Genomic DNA, 17,067 nt, shown 5'->3' with positions numbered 1-17,067 from the left:
CAGCCGTAGGTTTGAATGACAGGATCCATCAAGTCTGAGCACAAAGACGGCTACAAGACTCTGGGCGAAGAAACGAGCTCACTTGCAAGTTGAGGAACGGACCGTCTCGGACCGAATATCGGTTCAAAACTGGGGGATGTACAGATGACTCGCAAGAGTTCAACGGTGCAGTAAAAATGAGGTACGTCCAGGAGTTGGCAATGTATCCTGGCGTCTAGTTATACGGTCAATGCCATATCGCAGGTTTTAGTTGTGAGCCACTGAGCGATCATGACGAAACATGCGGAAGCTACTATTGTTGGGACATAAGCAAATATGATCCATGCTTTCATCCCGTTATTCAGTCCCCCCGCACCCCGCATCAGCGCATCCCTTGCAATTCTTCGGCCGGTGCTTATGCGAGCTTGTCATGTTCTCTCAATATTGACCGAAGTCGTCCAGGTCTTGTTGCCGTGCCTTGCCTACCGCTGACAGTCGTGGATTTCCATTCAGCCTGAATGCACAGCCAATCGGAGAGCAATTAGCTCCACTTAGCGCAAACCCCTCACAGACTTTGCAAGTACCATGGGGCTCCGCATGCGGCTCGGGTATACTCTTGGCTGCCGTATGCCTCTGGGCCAAGCATCGGGAGTGGCTTCGGACACAAGAGTGGCTCGGTGGTCGGAAATAAGTGGACTGGCGACCGGTACTCAACCGCGTGGCCATCATAACCATGACGTATAGACATCGTGGGCTTATGTCTTTACCAACCGTGTGCTGACGCAGGGTCACCGACTACGGCTATTTAGTTTGCTATAAGATATGGGGTGAAGAGATGTGAAAGAGAAGTATCCGGACCATCCGAACCAGACAACCGGCATCATGCTCACCTCGACGCGTTCACTGCAAGTGTTGCTCGTCGCTGCGACAGGAGCTTATGCTCAATTCGTTTTCCCTGATTGTACCAGTGGAAGGTTGAGCAATGAGACCATTTGCGATGCTTCAGCATGTACGTTGATCCATATGCTGCTACATCGACCTTGTAATACTAACTTTTTTTCAGCACCGCTGGCTCGCGCGAAGTCTCTTGTAGCTCTTTACACACTTGAGGAGAAGATCAATGCTACGAGTAGTGGCTCTCCAGGTGTCCCTCGCCTCGGTATACCGCCTTACCAGTGGTGGAGCGAGGGTCTTCATGGTATTGCCGGTCCCTATACCAACTTCAGCGATGAGGGAGAGTATAGCTACTCGACTTCTTTTCCTCAGCCCATCTTGATGGGTGCGGCCTTCGACGATGATCTCATCACCGAGGTTGCAAAGGTCATCTCAACCGAAGCGCGTGCGTTCAACAACGCCAACAGGACTGGTCTTGACTTCTGGACGCCCAACATCAACCCTTTCCGTGATCCCCGCTGGGGTCGTGGTCAAGAAACACCTGGTGAAGACCCCTACCATTTGTCTTCTTACGTCCAGGCGTTAGTCCACGGACTTCAGGGCGATGCGTCTGATCCATACAAACGTGTCGTCGCAACTTGCAAGCACTTCGCTGGCTATGATATCGAGGACTGGAACGGAAACCTCCGCTACCAGAACGATGTGCAGATTTCTCAACAGGACCTCGTTGAGTACTACCTCGTTCCCTTCCAGGCCTGCGTTCAAGCGAATGTGGGTGCTTTCATGTGCAGCTACAGTAAGTCTGACGTCAAACGTTCGTTGTATGTATGCTTGGAACTAACGGACTTAGATGCGGTCAATGGTGTGCCAACATGCGCCGATCCCTACTTGCTTCAGACGATTCTTCGTGAACACTGGGGTTGGACTAATGAAGAGCAATGGGTTACTTCCGATTGTGACGCCGTTCAGAACGTTTACTTGCCTCATGAATGGTCTGCAACTCGTGGAGGTGCTGCTTCCGACGCCTTGAAAGCCGGTACCGATCTCACTTGCGGTACTTATATGCAGGAACATCTGCCCGCTGCCTTCCAGCAAGGTCTGCTTGAAGAATCTGTCCTCGACCAGGCCCTCGTCCGCCAGTACTCATCGCTTGTCCGACTTGGCTACTTTGACTCTCCCGATAACCAGCCTTACCGCCAAATTGGATGGAACTCAGTCGCCACGAATGCTTCTCAGGCGCTTGCCCGCAAAGCCGCTGCTGAGGGTATCGTTTTGTTGAAGAATGATGGTACGCTGCCTCTTTCTCTCGATTCATCCACATCGATTGGTCTTTTCGGTGACTGGGCGAATGCAACCTCTCAGCTCCTTGGTAACTACGCTGGTGTCGCTACGTACCTGCACTCTCCGTTGTACGCCCTGGAGCAGCTCAATGTCACCATCAACTATGCTGGAGGAAATCCTGGTGGCCAAGGTGACCCAACGACTAACCGTTGGTCTAATCTTTACGGCGCCTACTCTACTAGTGACATTCTCATGTATGTTGGAGGTATCGACAACAGCGTTGAGGAGGAAGACCAGGATCGTACATACCTCACATGGACTGGAGCCCAGCTTGATGTCATCACTGAGCTTGCTGAAACAGGAAAGCCAGTCATCGTTGTGGTCACTGGAGGAGGCCAGATCGATAGCACTCCTCTCGTGAACAACCCCAACATCTCCGCCATCCTTTGGGCTGGGTACCCCGGTCAGGATGGAGGCTCGGCCATCATCGACATTGTCGCCGGAAAGACTGCTCCTGCTGGACGTCTACCTACGACTCAGTATCCCTCCAACTACATCGCGAAGGTCTCTATGATGGATATGAACATGCGCCCTGGTGAAAACAACCCTGGCCGTACCTACAAGTGGTACAATGGAAGTGCTGTCTACGAGTTCGGTCACGGTCTGCACTACACCAACTTTTCTGCCAACATCACCACCCAGATGCAGAACAGCTACGCAATCTCTGTGCTTACACAGAACTGCAATAGTACTGGAGGTTTCCTCGACCGCTGCCCATTCGCTGCTGTAGATGTTGAAGTATCCAATGACGGCGACGTCACATCCGACTACGTCGCTCTTGGCTATATTGCCGGAGAATTTGGTCCTGCGCCTCATCCAAAGAAGTCGCTTGTCTCTTACAAGCGTCTCCACAGCATCGCTGGTGGATCTTCCGACACTGCAACTCTCAATCTAACTCTTGCATCTCTTGCCAGGGTCGACGAGATGGGTAACAAGGTCCTTTACCCTGGTGACTACACCTTGTTAATCGACAACCACCCACTTGCAAGTTTCAACTTCACTTTGACCGGCGAGCAAGCTATGCTGGACATGTGGCCTCAGCCGCCTGCTAACCGCACTGCTGAGGGAGTAAAGGGTGTTGGTGATTACTGGTACGGAGGATATGGAAGCGAGTATGCAGAGGAGCCTGCAGATCTACAGAACACTATGTAGATGAGCTACCGTTTATAATGTAATGGAACTTGTGGAGGGAAGTTATTCAATGACTCCTTCTACATGCATTCGCATTCCCGTGTGTCTATATTTCCTCTCACCTTCACGTTCACATCAAACTTGCGCTCGGACCATCGGTTTCGTTTGCTCCAACTGTCAGCGCACTGCGCCCTTCACATACACCCCTCCTTCAAAAAATCTGAAGACCAATTCAACTTTGCTCTGCGACAGCGAAGAAAACATGACATTGTGCGACGAGTGCGACAACGAAGGCGCTCTGCGTTGCAGTAGTTGCAGCGCGAGTTGCTATTGCTCCAAAGAGTGTCAAAAGAAGGCATGGCCACTCCACAAAATTCTCTGCAAAACATTCAAAGACTTTCAAGACCGCCCCAAAGCCGTACACTCTGGTGAGAAGTACACTCAAGCTATCTATTCCCACCCCGACGAAGACACCCCACGTTTCATATGGCTCAAGACTAAGGACGAGATGGGAGAGTACGAATGTACATGTCTTAGCGTTTGTCCAGGTCCACTTGCAGCTATAAACAAAATGGAGTCCGAGTCCAAGTCCGAGTCCGAGTCCGGAGAGTTCATTAATATGACAAATACGAAGATCCGACACAACTACGCTCTCGTCCGCCTACTTCCATACACCCTATTCTTGTCTCACCGCTAAGGCTTTCTCCATGACGGCTCCACGCACAACAAAGCCAGTGATAAGATCGTTGATCTCATCCCTGTTCACCTGCACGATTGGAGAGGTCCTATGATCGCCTATGGCACGGATGTCTTCGATGACGTCCCCCACAGCTACGACCCATCCTACAGTCAAGATCTCGGCCCCTGCGACCTTCGGATCCTCGCACACTGGCTCAACACTTACTATCTCAAGAACGGGAATCTCCGAACGATCGAGGACCTACAGCCGGAACTGAGTAAAGTAGTTGGCGTGCGCATCCACTGCAATGGCGACGTCGATACCGACGGTCGTCCTCGTTTCGAGCCCATAGAGCTTCCTGCCTTCCATTGCATCTTCGAACAAACAGCTACCGACGTTTCCAAGCACATCGCAATCCCTCTGGTTGTTCAGCGCATCCCCGGAAGTGTGAAGAAATGGCAGAAGCATTCAGAATCGTCCTCGAGCAAGTTCTCTTGGGTTAACACAGCGGGCACTTTCTTGCATATCGGCTACAAGCCCCAGAGCAAGCAATCCGGTTTCGACTGGGGGTTTGCATCACCGGAATGGCCGGATTCTGTTGGCGCTGTCGTCGTCATGCGCAAAGACAAGAAGAAGCTACTCCCTGAACATGTTCACGCGCTTGTCGAATACCACCCGGATCATCTCATGCGTTTCTTCGAGGAAGAGGTCCAGGGTATACACTCCGATGGACAGCTATCTCTAAAGCGAGACAAGGAGTAGGTTATGAAGCAGATCAATAAAGAGAAACTCCAGGGGTACTATGTGGCTTGGAAGTTGAGGCAGTCAGAAAATACAAAGGTGCAGCAGATCTCGCCTTACGACATCTAGACTACCGCCAGCGCGGTACACTAGTACCAAGATTTCAAGAAGATGCGCGTTCAGAATTCGTGAATGTCGATGATATAAAGAAGGAGGGTTTTCACCTAATAGTCATTAGTATTTTTCAAGTGGCACAACACCACGATCTCCCATGCAACGTTCTCGTTCCAAATTCCTCGTGACGTTCTCGACTCTTTCGCTACAGGATGCTAGAGTTTTCTATGACACGGTTTATAGTTTGCTAGCATATCCGCCTGCCTCTTTAGTGAAGAGCACTTTCATCGGCTCCGCGAGCAGATCCTCCGTCTTCATCGTCTTTCCCAATTTCTTGAAGTCCTCGCTCTTTCCATGTGTTTCCAGAGCCGCTTTGTTTGCATATCTAACGGTCGTCAGCCATGAACCTGCTCAGATACCAAGAAAAAGAGCTCACGTCTCAAGCATCACGAATATTGGCGCATCGCCCTTAGTTTGACGATGTATATGGTATCGGAGCGTACCAGGCTCATTCGCCTTTACAGCTTTGGCTGCGGTTGTCAGAAGCTCTTCGACCTAGAAAACATTAGCTGCTTGTTTGAAAAGATAGTGTTGGTGCTGATTTCGAGGCATACCCTATCTGCCTTGCCGGGCTTGGGAGTGATGATGGCAATGACATCGAAGGGGCTGGACATGGTGACGTAATGTTCAACGCGCAATTGTTCCAAGGTTATCTGGCGGAGATGAAAATATTTCAAAATATCGCTTCTGAGTCAGGAATGAGATTCTGTACTTGAGTAAACGAGACAGATGATGATACCACAAGTCGCGTCTTTGGCGTCGTTGCCGTTTGCAAGAGTGCTCCGCTCCTTTTCAGTAGAGCCGAAAAATGCCGAGGTACGATCCAAACATACCTAGCGGCATATCCTGAACTTTCACCCTCCCTCTCATCATGGTTGCATTATTTGAAAATTAATACAATGAGAATCTATTACTTGGGTTTCCGTTCATCAATGCGATTGTGGTCGCAAACAATATATTCGATGAAAGGATACCTTTTCGAAACATGTGTGACGGCAGTTGAAAGAACAGGATGAACCTCCGCGAATGATCAGTAATTGCGAAACTGGCGAAGCATCAGATGCTCGAAGGTCCATCACTCGAAATTCCGACACAAATTCAATTCTAAGTTGTACATTGAAGCTGGCTCTGCAGGTCTTCATTTGAAAACATGACAGTGTTTCTTTCCTTAGCTGCCCACAACACCTCGTCATACATCGTCACCACTGCTTCTCGTTTCCGGCTCGATGACTGCTCTTGTTCCGAGATCATATTTATCGCCTTCTCTTAGGAAGTAGAACCTCGCATTGGGCGGTGGTAGAGGCCTCTCCCAGCTTCCTTCCCTGGACCAAAAGCCGCCGTCGTAGATCAGCGCATACGTGCTGCCAATGACTTCCAGCTCGTTCTTATTGACTACTAACGCAGTGTCTTCGTCAATCGCCAGCCCAAGTAGCTCTGGGTAGGCGTTGAGAATCTCAAACATGTCGAAGTGCCTGTTGCGTACCAAGACGTGCTGGTCGATGGCCGAGTTCTTGAGATATCCAAAGCCAACAGTGTGATCACCTAGAGGACCCGAGTTAGTTTTGTATGTGACGATGTATCGCTGGCAGATTACAGCATGATCAGTGACCTACCTATCATGATGGTATTGTTCGCCGTATCACCGCGTGCGAGGAAACTGCCAATGATGCTCGCGCCAGCACTCGATCCTGAGATAACACCTCCTGCATCCAGAACAGCCTGGAATGCCACTTCAGTCTTGGTTCCAGCGTATGCATCAACCAACCGCCACTGTCGTCCACCACCAAAGAAGATACCCTTGGCACCCAACAAAGGAGCAATGAACTCGTCGGTATCGGCGACGGCAGGGTCATACGTATGCAAGACGGTTACATTGTTGGCACCATATTTGCGGAAAGCCACGGCTGTGGTAAAGTTCTGGTCATAGGTATTTTCGCCGCCGGCAGTGGGAACAACTACAATTGATGCATCGGGGCCTCCAGCGAGGGAGATGATGCGTTGGTAGATGCTCTCGCTCTGTAAGTTTCCTCCAACGATGACGAGATGACCATTTTCTGGGCCAACATAGGTTGTGTTGGTGCCGTTCGTCGCGTATATGGGATTCGCTATGGTCGTTGCTGTCAAGACAGCAGCGCAGAAAAGAGTAGTGAACCACATTATGAAGACACTGATATCATGCAACGTCAACGTTTAGAAACCGAGATGCCTTTACATATAAACTCCACTGCCAGTGACGGCATCTTATCACGGAGTTGAGGCTGGGCATCGCATCATCGTGGACTCTTGGTCCGATTGGGTCGAGATCGACAGCACCTGCCTGAAATGTGTTAAACTGTCACTGCAACCCCACTCTTATATATCCCGAGAGATTGGCATGGAGATGGGTGGCACAGAATGTTAGATTGTTGCAAGATGTTGAAGGATTGGTACGATAGACGCACACGCTGATGCGACGGACGCCCTGATGAAGACGCAAAGGCGCTAAGCGGGGTGATGATGTCACCGATCCAGCCTCTTAGCAAAGTCGATTTCAAGAGTCTTACGAAATGCATCAAAAGAGGCCACCGAAAGTTGACCTTGGTTCTGCAATAGGTGGTTGTTGAGTGTGGAGCCTTCTTTTGAATGTTGGTAATCGTGCTTCGAATCTAGAGGCTCAGTATTCCAAAATCAGACTGCATTTTTGAGGCAGGTATGATTTCAGCCTTAAGAAAAGCATTCGGTGCCTGGCTGGAAGAGATCATTCCTCGGCGCCCTCCATCTCAATATCACCCTCTTCGCCCTCTTCCTCTTCTCCACCTTCGGCCCACCAGAGTGTTGGCCCGAGACCAGGTTGGCCCATCGAGCCCTGTCAAGGGTATTAGACACGCCCGAGAATTTTATGACTCGGACTAACTCACAATGATCTTCCAAGCTGTTGGTCTCTCTTCAATGATCTCACCCTTCTCATCCTTCTCTACGATAGTCGGCCTCTGATCATACCATTCCTCATGCTCTACCCTGAACAAAACTGGCTCGCCCTTGTCGAAGAATAATTCAGTGCCTTCAGAGTTCCAGATCCAGACCATCTCAGCTTTGGAGAAGGACGAGTTTTCTGGTAGGTTTTGATAGGGGACAAAGACTTCTGACGTGAATTCCAGGTCAATGATGATGCCTTCTTCGTTGGAAGACTTTATCCGTCCATAAAGGATTTCGCCGCGGAAAGGACGGAAGACGGTCATACGGAATTCGACTGAGTTGGGTGTGAGAACAGATTACCTGACGGGTGAAATCGGACTTACTGTTCACATTAACAAGACCTGTCCCGTGACCGATCAAGCCTTCGGTCGCTGAAACGAGGTCCCACATACAGAGGCAAAGACCAATGCCGGGAACTATTCTATTGCTGTATTTGTCGTTGACTACATCTTTGATGGCTTGTGCGCTAGGCTTCTCAAAGTCTTGCGGCTTGATCTGTATCAAGTCTTGAATCGTGGTCTGCAGTGTGATTAGTAGGGAGTCTACACCATGACACGACGCGATCATCAACGACTCGGTATACGCCTAGTCGCGTCCAATGCTCTCATCTTTTCTTGCTGCTCAAATTTTCTGTCAAGCGGCGCGAAAGCGCAAAGAGGACGTGTCAGGCTCCGGGTCAGGCAGAGACTTACAAGTATGAACATGATCGCAGTTTCGGAGGCTTCATGGATGTAAAAGTAGAGGGTCGGCCGCTACCTAGACATGGTGGATATAGACAGTAGAGTCAGTCGCGAGAGTCCTCTAGATGACGGCTAGCGCCGCACTAGTAGTATCGATAAGGAACTTTTTGGTCTGCGGACCCCCGAGGCGCGTCGCATCTCCCTCGACTGCCTTTTTCGCGACTTATACCACATCATGTACGTTCTCTGGTAATTAATACTTGTAATACTTTGATCCCTCAAATTATACGATACCCAAATACACGAACAGCACAATGTCGTTCCGGTTCCCTCCACCTCCTCCGCCGCCGCCGCCGAAGGCTACATCCAGCGAGCAGCCATCCGCGAGTCAACGAGGTAGCCATGCCCGAGGAGGTGGTGATAGAGGTCGCGGGAGAGGTGGGAATCAGCATCGGGGAGGTGGCTTCAACAACACGGGTGGAAACGCCAGAGGTGGCCATGGGCAGAACCGCGGACGGGGAGATGCGCGTGGCAGAGGCGGTCAAAGAGGCGGCTATCAGAACAACAGGGGCGGCACAAATCATCGAGGAGGGCATAATGCTGGTAACGGGCAGTACCAGACGAATGCGCCGTCAGACAGTGCTTCTGCAAATGGCAACAACAACCCTACCTTCGCTAGCGGCGCGCAACAATATGACCCTAATGCCCTCGCTCAGGTCATGTCATACATGTCTACACCCGGCGGCGTACAGTCAATGGCCGCATATGCAAACCATATGACGAGCATGGGCAGCTCCTCCTTTCCCCAATCACCACCGCCTCAGCAGACCCAATCAAGCCCGCGGTATTCGCCTCAGCAACACGCCGGTCAGAAGAGAAAGTTGAATGATCGGAACAACAACTCAAAATCCCAGTCGAACGGACCGCAGCCAAGTTCGAAGCCGCCGAGGGCCAAGGCTGCGGTACCCCCACAGGTCCCGAGCTTCGGCTTCTCTCTCCCTCCACCACCCGTAGTACGACCGGACAACAAGAAGCGCAAAATCAACCTGGGACTGTCACACCAGCAGGTCCCGGATGAGAGTAGCGATGAGGAGGACGTTGACGAAGAAGCCGCATACACGGAAAAGCTCAAGGGTGGGGGGTTCGCGTTTGAGCACAACGGAGAGACAATCAGCATCCAGACAGGGGCAGAGGTCGCGGCATGGATCAAAGACCGAAGAAAGAACTTTCCCACCGAACAGAGAGCCATGGAGAAGGCAGAAGAGGCTGCAAGGAAACGAGCAGCCGAGCTTGATTTCTTGCGTAGAGTAAGCGGCAAGCCACCCAGAGAGCACAAGAACGACGCCCCGAATCCGGAGACGAAGCCTCGCGAAAATCGACAGGACGGCAGGGCGAAGAAGGATGATAGGGCAAAAAAGGAGGCCGACAATCGCAGGCAGGAAGAACTCGCAGCGTTGCGGAAGAAGTTTCACGAGAGCATGACGAAGAAGCAGTCTACGCCAAGCGTAGTAGATTTAGGCCTAGGGTACGAAAGCGAGACGGAATCTGAGGCAGAGAGCTCAGTATTGTCAGAGTCATCTGTGGTATCGAGTTCCGAAGAGGACGAATCCGAGTCTGAATCAGGCGACAGCGACGAAGCACCCGAAACCACATCGTCCAAGGTTGCTCCGCCACCCATCAAGGTTCCGCCTCCTGCGCGAGCGCCGAAGAAAGCTGAAACGAAGAGTATGAGTGTGTGTACAAACTGGAAGCGGAACGGGAGATGCCCATATATTAGCAAATGTAGATATCAGCATCCTCCAAAGGAAGAGGAGAAGCTACCGGGACTGTACGAGCGCATGGTAGAGCAAGAGCTGGTCAAGGCAGATCAACTGGCACTCGATGCGATCAAGTACCTGGGACAGAATGGCTTCTTGGGCTGAGTGGAGTCTGTTCATTCTCCAATGACATATGTACATCCCTCGTCTCCCACCCATACTTCGTGTACCTTGTTCGCATCTACGTCCCATCTTGCGCCAGGGCCTATTGTTTCCTTTTTCGCGTCGGGATCGTCGGGATAGGTGTACGTTATGGAGCCATTGAGGACGAGGTGTGTGGTCTTGCCGCTGTGCTTGTGTGGCGAGTAGTGCGCGTTGCCGCAACAAAGTTAGGCTGCATTCACAGTGGTGGGAATGTGGTAGACTTACGGGCTATCAGTCCAGGTGAATACGTGACCGAACCCCCAGGAACGGACTTGGCTCTCTGCTTCTCTTCGTGAATTTACCATGGTGAATGTGCACCTAGCGATTGGTATCGGAAATGTTTGCCTCCAATGCATCGATGGTATCGTAGGATGCTGGACCCTGAGTGACGTCGGCGGCCTTGGCAAGGCTGGAACGGCACATGTCAAGCCTAGACCCTATTCTCCCAGCACGACAAACAGGGCAGCCCGCCTTTCTTTCACGTTGCGCGTGCAGCAAACGTCGAGTGTTGCGTGTCAGCGCCCCACCAATTGGATGATCAAACGCCAGTGCGGCAGGCCAAGGCAGGCACGAGCTGACCATGAGGCTATCGCGCCCGCTTCAACGTCGCGGGCCGCACCTCCTCATACCTCTACAACTAGATCCCGCTGCCACTCCACACTTGACCTGTGGTCCAACCGTAAGCTGCACATACAGCTGCCTACTTTAGATTACAAGTATGTCGGGTGTTTGCACATATCCTCGTCCAATTGCACAAGGAAGCACTAACGCCCATCAGCGAGCTGAGCTGCCTGCACTCAGCCATTACTCAGGCACACTGCCACTTTGGACTCTCCTGCCGCCTATAAACCTACCACCGCCTCTTCTGACATTTCCACGCTGCAACATGACGCCCACCAAAGACAATAAGCTGGGCACCCCCAAGGCCGTTAACCCAGAGCTTCAGGCCGGTGGCGGTACAGCATCGGCCTCTACCACAGCCCGCAAGGTCGATGCCTTATCACCGCTCCTTACACAATACATCAAGGCCGTCTACGATGAAATCACGAAGCGATACGACTTGACGACAACAGAAGGACAGTTGAAGTGGCTGACGGAGGAGCAGCAATGCTCAGGACAGAACGCTGAGCTTCTGGCCGACGGCTCCTTCTCGCACTTCGCCAACTACTTCATGTCAGGCTCGGCAAGTGTCTTGAAACCTGCACAGCCTGTAGACGAGTCGTATCCAATCTCAAACTACTTCATCTCGTCAAGTCACAACACATACCTCACCGGCAACCAGCTGTCGAGTGACTCCAGCGTCGATGCCTACAAGAACGTCTTGATGCGAGGATGCCGTTGCGTCGAAGTGGATGTCTGGGATGGGGACCAACTTTCAGATTCTAGCTCAGACGAGGAAGCTGCCATGGGAAACCCAGGATCGGATGACGCCAGGAAAGAGAAGAAGAAATCCAAGTCGGGGCTTAGCATCCGCAAAAGGCTAGGGTTGAAATTTGGCAGGAAGGGCGACGAGGAGAAAGAAGAACAAACATCCCAGCCGCCTCAGGAGGAAGACAACAAGATCAAGCCCTGGCATTCTGCTTCATACACGTCAAGAGCTGAGCCTAGGGTACTTCACGGCTACACTTTGACCAAGGATATGACGTTCCGCGCTGTATGTGCCACCATCAGGGATTACGCATTTGCTGCATCAAACCTGCCACTGATAGTCAGTCTCGAAGTACACACTGGCCCAGAACAGCAGGAGATTATGGTAGAGATTATGAACGAGTACTGGAAAGGCATGCTACTTGAGCTACCACTAGATCCTGCCCAGGGGCTAGATGAAGCTCATCTACCGACCTTGAAGGAGCTGGAAAATAAGATTCTGGTCAAAGTCAAACGTGGGCACATGAAGCCAGTCGCAGTCGAGCCTCAGCCTACAACGCTAGCCGCACCAGCGTCAGCACCACCACTAAAGCACACCACAAGCACTGATTCTGGCGCTTCTGAATCATCCGAGGTCGGCCCAGATGGAGAAAAGAAACCCCCCGCGCCGAAACCCAAAATCATTGAAGCGCTATCGCGACTGGGTGTTTACTTGGGGGGTTATTCATACAAGACTCTCGATGCTCCAGAGGCCAAGATACCTACTCATGTCTTCTCTTTGTCTGAAGGAACCTTGATGGAAGTTCACGAGTCCGACCCTGTACGACTCTTTGAACACAATAAGCACTTCTTTATGCGCGCTTACCCCAAGGGCTTGCGACTGACTTCGTCCAACTTGAATCCTTCCGTCTTCTGGCGTGCTGGAGTTCAGATAGTAGCACTAAACTGGCAGCGCTGGGACGGCGGAATGATGCAAAACGAGGCCATGTTCGCGGGTACAGGTGGCTGGGTTCTCAAGCCTGAAGGCTATCGTAGCACGAGCCAAGAAGCGACACAGAAGACTGCGATACCCCATCACGACCTCGATTTGACTATTGAGTTCCTCGCAGGACAGGATATCCCTCTACCCCCTGAGGAAGACGATCCGAAGGACCTCAAGCCTTACGTCAAGGTTGAATTGCATGTTGAGTCGCACGAGGAGCGCAACGCTGAACCAGTGCCCGGAAATGGAAGAAGCCAGAAGGGCGAGTACAAGCAAAAGACGAAGACAACCAGGACCACGGATCCCGACTTTGGCGGTGAAGTCGTCAAGTTCGCTAGTGTACCCGGCGTTACAGAAGAGTTGACATTTGTCAGGTAAGTCCCATCTCTTTTTCCGCTACGTGTCAAGTACATGCAGGTCGCCGTGGGAGCCGCAAGTACCATTCTCGCATGCATGGATGCTCTTACTGGTCTACCGAGAAAGGTGGTCGAATGCTGGTATCTCAACCCTATCTGGATGAGTCTGCATCATTTCTCTGCATACGCGCGGTTCGCTAGTTCCACAGCTTTCGAAACGGAGATTTCGAGTGAGCGGTCGTGGCACGCAACTCCGATCAGGGCCACGACCGGGACCACCAGGCCTGTGGATCGCCGATATTCCCGTTCGCATCATTGTAGCGTCATTGCTTTGTTGTTTTGTTGCCAACACTACTTGTATTTTTATAGACTCCATTTGTTAGCTATTTGGTGTTGAGCCATGCTGACATGCTTCTCCCAGGTTCAAAGTTATGGATGACGAAAGGATTAGCGACGATCTAGCGGCTTGGGCATGCTTCCGTCTCGACCGCCTGCAGACGGGTTTACGCATGCTGCATTTATACGACTCGAATGGTGTCATCACCAAGGGTGTGCTGTTGGTCCGCATCAAGAAGACGGTCAGTACGGCTTGAAAAACTATTCGTTATTCCTGACCGCTACTGTTGTTGTCTCTTTCCTTGGAGCCGGTGCACTTCTTGGTGCGACTCCATGCTAATGCACTGCTAGTTGTTTCCGAGAGGTGCGAGGGTTCAGCGTGGGAAACAATTTGATCATGAGAGTCTACATCGTCATCAGCGTCTTTACCACCAATTGAGAGATGAGAGACATCGGCAGCGTGGTGGTCTACGCGGGAGACTTGCTTCGTTGTAACAGTGATGGTTAGATCAATCATGACGCCAGTTTCCGGACATGTGAACATGGATACTACAGAGATTGCTCGTATTGTATGTGCTGTTGCTTTTTTACTACGAATCATATAGCGCTGCAGCTCAAAACTTTTACAAAGATTCGCATCGTCGTGCCAGATCGTCGGTTCACACATCTGTAGTGGTCGATCAGACGTCCATCTATGAACCAAGTGGTGAAGACGGCGAGAATTACCAGCTGGAGACAAGACTAGGACTGTTCTGCGGTGGCAGGCACAACACTAAACACAATGAATGCTGACATCACATCGTCTTACTCGGCAGCATTGTCTGAGAGACAGCCGTTACCTGTACGACGGGACGTCCGTTGAGACGGCAGCCGAGGCGCCTCGTACACGTCTACTCGGGCAAAACAGGCGAAGATATGTTGTGCGACTCTGCAAGGCGGGCAAGGCTGATGATCAGCGCCGACCGCCTTTCCAACCGCATGCGGCTCCTGATGGTTACTGTGCAAGTTGCCTGGTCGGGGGTTGTCTTCCGACTATCAGCCAAAAGGAATGTAGTGCGCCGCTTCATCCGCAAGCTCGGTATCTCATGATACTACGGGTTGCCTCTTGTAGACTTTTGTCGGACCGGAAACGGTGAGGTGAAAGCCATTCAAGAGGCTACCGTGGTACTGGTGCGATGTCATTTCTCACGATTGTAATGCAAAGGCATTGTTGTAAAGCGGCCGCGTGTTACTATGTAATCAGATCTGAATGGAGTGTTGCGGACCTGCAGCACGGGTAGACGCGGATACGTTGTTTTGGTGGAATGGAGAAAGCAATTCAATGCGTTCGTTGTACGTGGCTTGCGCAATGTCGTGTAACAGAGATCTTGCAGCGATCGTCGCGTGGCGTCGAAATGAGATCTCTTTCTTGTCTTGCATGAGGCGCCTGAACAAAGTTGCTATTTTCCTCCGCAGGGTCATTGTTCTCATCGTACGGCGCTCTTCCTGAAACGTGTATCGCCTTATGATATAATCGACGGCGAGAAAACATGCGATCAGAGGCTCCGAGGACGGTAGTTTGTCTCCGTCATCTGTAGTTTATCGACTGACCTCTCTGGGCGTTCATTCATATAAAATGGCGGGCTAGATAGAAGTACGCCACTCCGAACGGGTGATGCGAAGGCTTGAGAATTGCTAAAAAGGCTCCGGAGTCCATTGGTGTAGCGTGTGCCGTGCGTGCGTCAGGTCGAGAGTGGGGACCAAAGCACGAAATATGATGTGCATAGCTAGCGCCTTCGTGAGGCGACTGACAGCTCACAGCAAGCGATGTGGTTGGTCCACTGACTTTGAGATTTGGACGGTGACCCCTTGACATTATGAGCATATTTCGATGATCGTAGCGCATCCCCAGGACTAGATCGCTCATCTATGAGGTAACGACGCTTACCAAGCAGGAAAACGTTATCGGTATCTGTGCTTTGGTCAATCTGGGGTAGTCTCAACGAACACGGCCGTCATGACGGCAAGCATAGGGAATCGCTTGTCGGCTTGCTCACCAAGAGAAGGGTGACAGTGGTATAGTCACTTTGCGGTATTCGACTGGGTTGGTGAACGGAACGGCCCCCTAGCCCAGCCTAGTAAATGATAACACTAGGCTGGTTGTGTTGACGGCTTCGTTTCACCGGTTACAATGTAGCGGCCCGAATCTCCAGTGCTTGTGCTAAGAGAGAGTCATCGTAGCTTCGGAATTGCAAGGCTTGTATCTCGTAGTAGTGGCTTAGTTGACTGTGCTTACGATTCCACGTGCGACAAGACATCGCGTCTGAGATAGACACAGAGCTCTTCAGCAAACATGACCGGCACCAACTGCTGCGCAAGTGAAAAAAATTGAGGAAGACGATTTCCACTTCCATATGGCTACGACCACTCGTTGTGTCTCTTGAACCGCCTGATCTCATGAACGAAAGCATCCCGCCGGCTGTTAGGTCGAGAACCATGCTGTCGGAGGGTGCAGTCTTTCCGACCTATCGTTGCCGAGAGTCGGAAGATTCTCATTCACAACAAATGCGAAACAAACATGTGATAGGTCTGTTAAGTTGATCCTGATGGAGGCCATACAACCGGTATTTCACCGAGACCTGGATACCAAGGGTTGCAACGCTCCAGCACTAGTTCATTTCGTCTGCTAACCGGAGAAATGACGCGGTGATGTCTGAGGGGATAAATTTGGCATTAAGAGGTGTGAGATGATGACCGAATTATCGGCAAGCATGATTCGTACCTGTGGACAGTCAGACCTATGCAGGACGCGAGGTGCATCCTTATGCGGCGAACAGGAGACCGGGGTTTGAGACTCTGAGGCAATAAATATAATCAGTAGTCATCACAGAAGCGATGTTGCAGCTTGTCACAGACTGAGTTAATGAGGTTTATACCGATCATGTACGACGGTTAAAAACAACCGTATCACGGAAGGACGGCTATCGATACCTCTGGTCTGACAAGCGAGGCAGCGATCGCAATGCAGACGGATGGTGGCTCATCGAATGCGTCGCAGGATAATTTGGATCACGCAAGGCCGCAAAAGCAACGGAAGCCCGGATCGTGTAGGAAGGTGGGGAAAGCGCGTCTGTTTGCTTGCGGCTGCATGTTGCAGGGCTCGAAGAGTCGTGGCTCCTTTAGCGCCGAATGTGACAAAATGAAAAAACGACGAGGCTCATCTAGATTACCAGTACCGCATTTCAGACGTGAAAGGTCGAGTTCAATACTGATGCACGCCAAGGGTCAAGTTGTACAATCGTGTTTCTGCGCAATAACGAAAAAGTACCATGTTCAGATTAGACTGACTTAGACGGAAGCTCTGCTCCTTTGTCCTATTCGGTGTTGCTTGGTGTAGAAGCTGCCTGTTTGTCAATGTCGTCAAGAAGATGCAGCAGAGCCTGGTGTTGAGGTAATTGTATACTGGGGTCATTCTACGCTTGTGTCTTTTGTGGTTCCAGTGTATACAACG

General features: G+C 51.3%; 6 protein-coding genes across 6 annotated transcripts; 3 read left to right on the top strand and 3 right to left on the bottom strand.

Annotated features, from left to right (window-relative positions):
- Positions 1 to 861: 861 nt before the first annotated feature.
- Positions 862 to 4,786, top strand: GT037_010387 (glycoside hydrolase family 3 protein; the record flags this gene model as incomplete). Its single annotated transcript, XM_038935434.1, has 4 exons — positions 862 to 988; positions 1,043 to 1,669; positions 1,724 to 3,305; positions 4,081 to 4,786. 4 exons carry the CDS (start codon positions 862 to 864, stop codon positions 4,784 to 4,786), a joined length of 3,042 nt encoding a protein of 1,013 aa, XP_038781942.1.
- Positions 4,787 to 5,116: 330 nt separating this feature from the next.
- Positions 5,117 to 7,096, bottom strand: GT037_010386 (class i glutamine amidotransferase-like protein; the record flags this gene model as incomplete). Its single annotated transcript, XM_038935433.1, has 5 exons — positions 5,117 to 5,264; positions 5,316 to 5,434; positions 5,494 to 5,592; positions 6,135 to 6,481; positions 6,553 to 7,096. The coding sequence occupies 5 exons, from the start codon at positions 7,094 to 7,096 to the stop codon at positions 5,117 to 5,119; spliced, it is 1,257 nt and encodes a 418-aa protein (XP_038781941.1).
- A 580-nt stretch (positions 7,097 to 7,676) lies between these two features.
- On the bottom strand, positions 7,677 to 8,434 carry GT037_010385 (uncharacterized protein; the record flags this gene model as incomplete). Its single annotated transcript, XM_038935432.1, has 3 exons — positions 7,677 to 7,784; positions 7,837 to 8,168; positions 8,218 to 8,434. Coding segments are annotated over 3 exons (657 nt in total), but the record flags the coding sequence as incomplete, so codon positions are not given.
- Positions 8,435 to 8,888: 454 nt separating this feature from the next.
- On the top strand, positions 8,889 to 10,496 carry GT037_010384 (uncharacterized protein; the record flags this gene model as incomplete). Its single annotated transcript, XM_038935431.1, has 1 exon — positions 8,889 to 10,496. The coding sequence occupies one exon, from the start codon at positions 8,889 to 8,891 to the stop codon at positions 10,494 to 10,496; it is 1,608 nt and encodes a 535-aa protein (XP_038781939.1).
- An 11-nt stretch (positions 10,497 to 10,507) lies between these two features.
- On the bottom strand, positions 10,508 to 10,891 carry GT037_010383 (uncharacterized protein; the record flags this gene model as incomplete). The annotated part of the gene is made up of 2 exons (XM_038935430.1): positions 10,508 to 10,709; positions 10,761 to 10,891. 2 exons carry the CDS (start codon positions 10,889 to 10,891, stop codon positions 10,508 to 10,510), a joined length of 333 nt encoding a protein of 110 aa, XP_038781938.1.
- A 530-nt stretch (positions 10,892 to 11,421) lies between these two features.
- GT037_010382 (plc-like phosphodiesterase) lies at positions 11,422 to 13,834 on the top strand (the record flags this gene model as incomplete). The annotated part of the gene is made up of 2 exons (XM_038935429.1): positions 11,422 to 13,259; positions 13,663 to 13,834. The coding sequence occupies 2 exons, from the start codon at positions 11,422 to 11,424 to the stop codon at positions 13,832 to 13,834; spliced, it is 2,010 nt and encodes a 669-aa protein (XP_038781937.1).
- Between the last annotated feature and the right edge of the window lie 3,233 nt (positions 13,835 to 17,067).

Source organism: Alternaria burnsii, assembly GCF_013036055.1.
Source record: "Alternaria burnsii strain CBS107.38 chromosome Unknown 729, whole genome shotgun sequence".
Lineage (NCBI taxonomy): Eukaryota > Fungi > Ascomycota > Dothideomycetes > Pleosporales > Pleosporaceae > Alternaria > Alternaria burnsii.
This window is presented reverse-complemented; position numbering and strand designations above follow the sequence as displayed.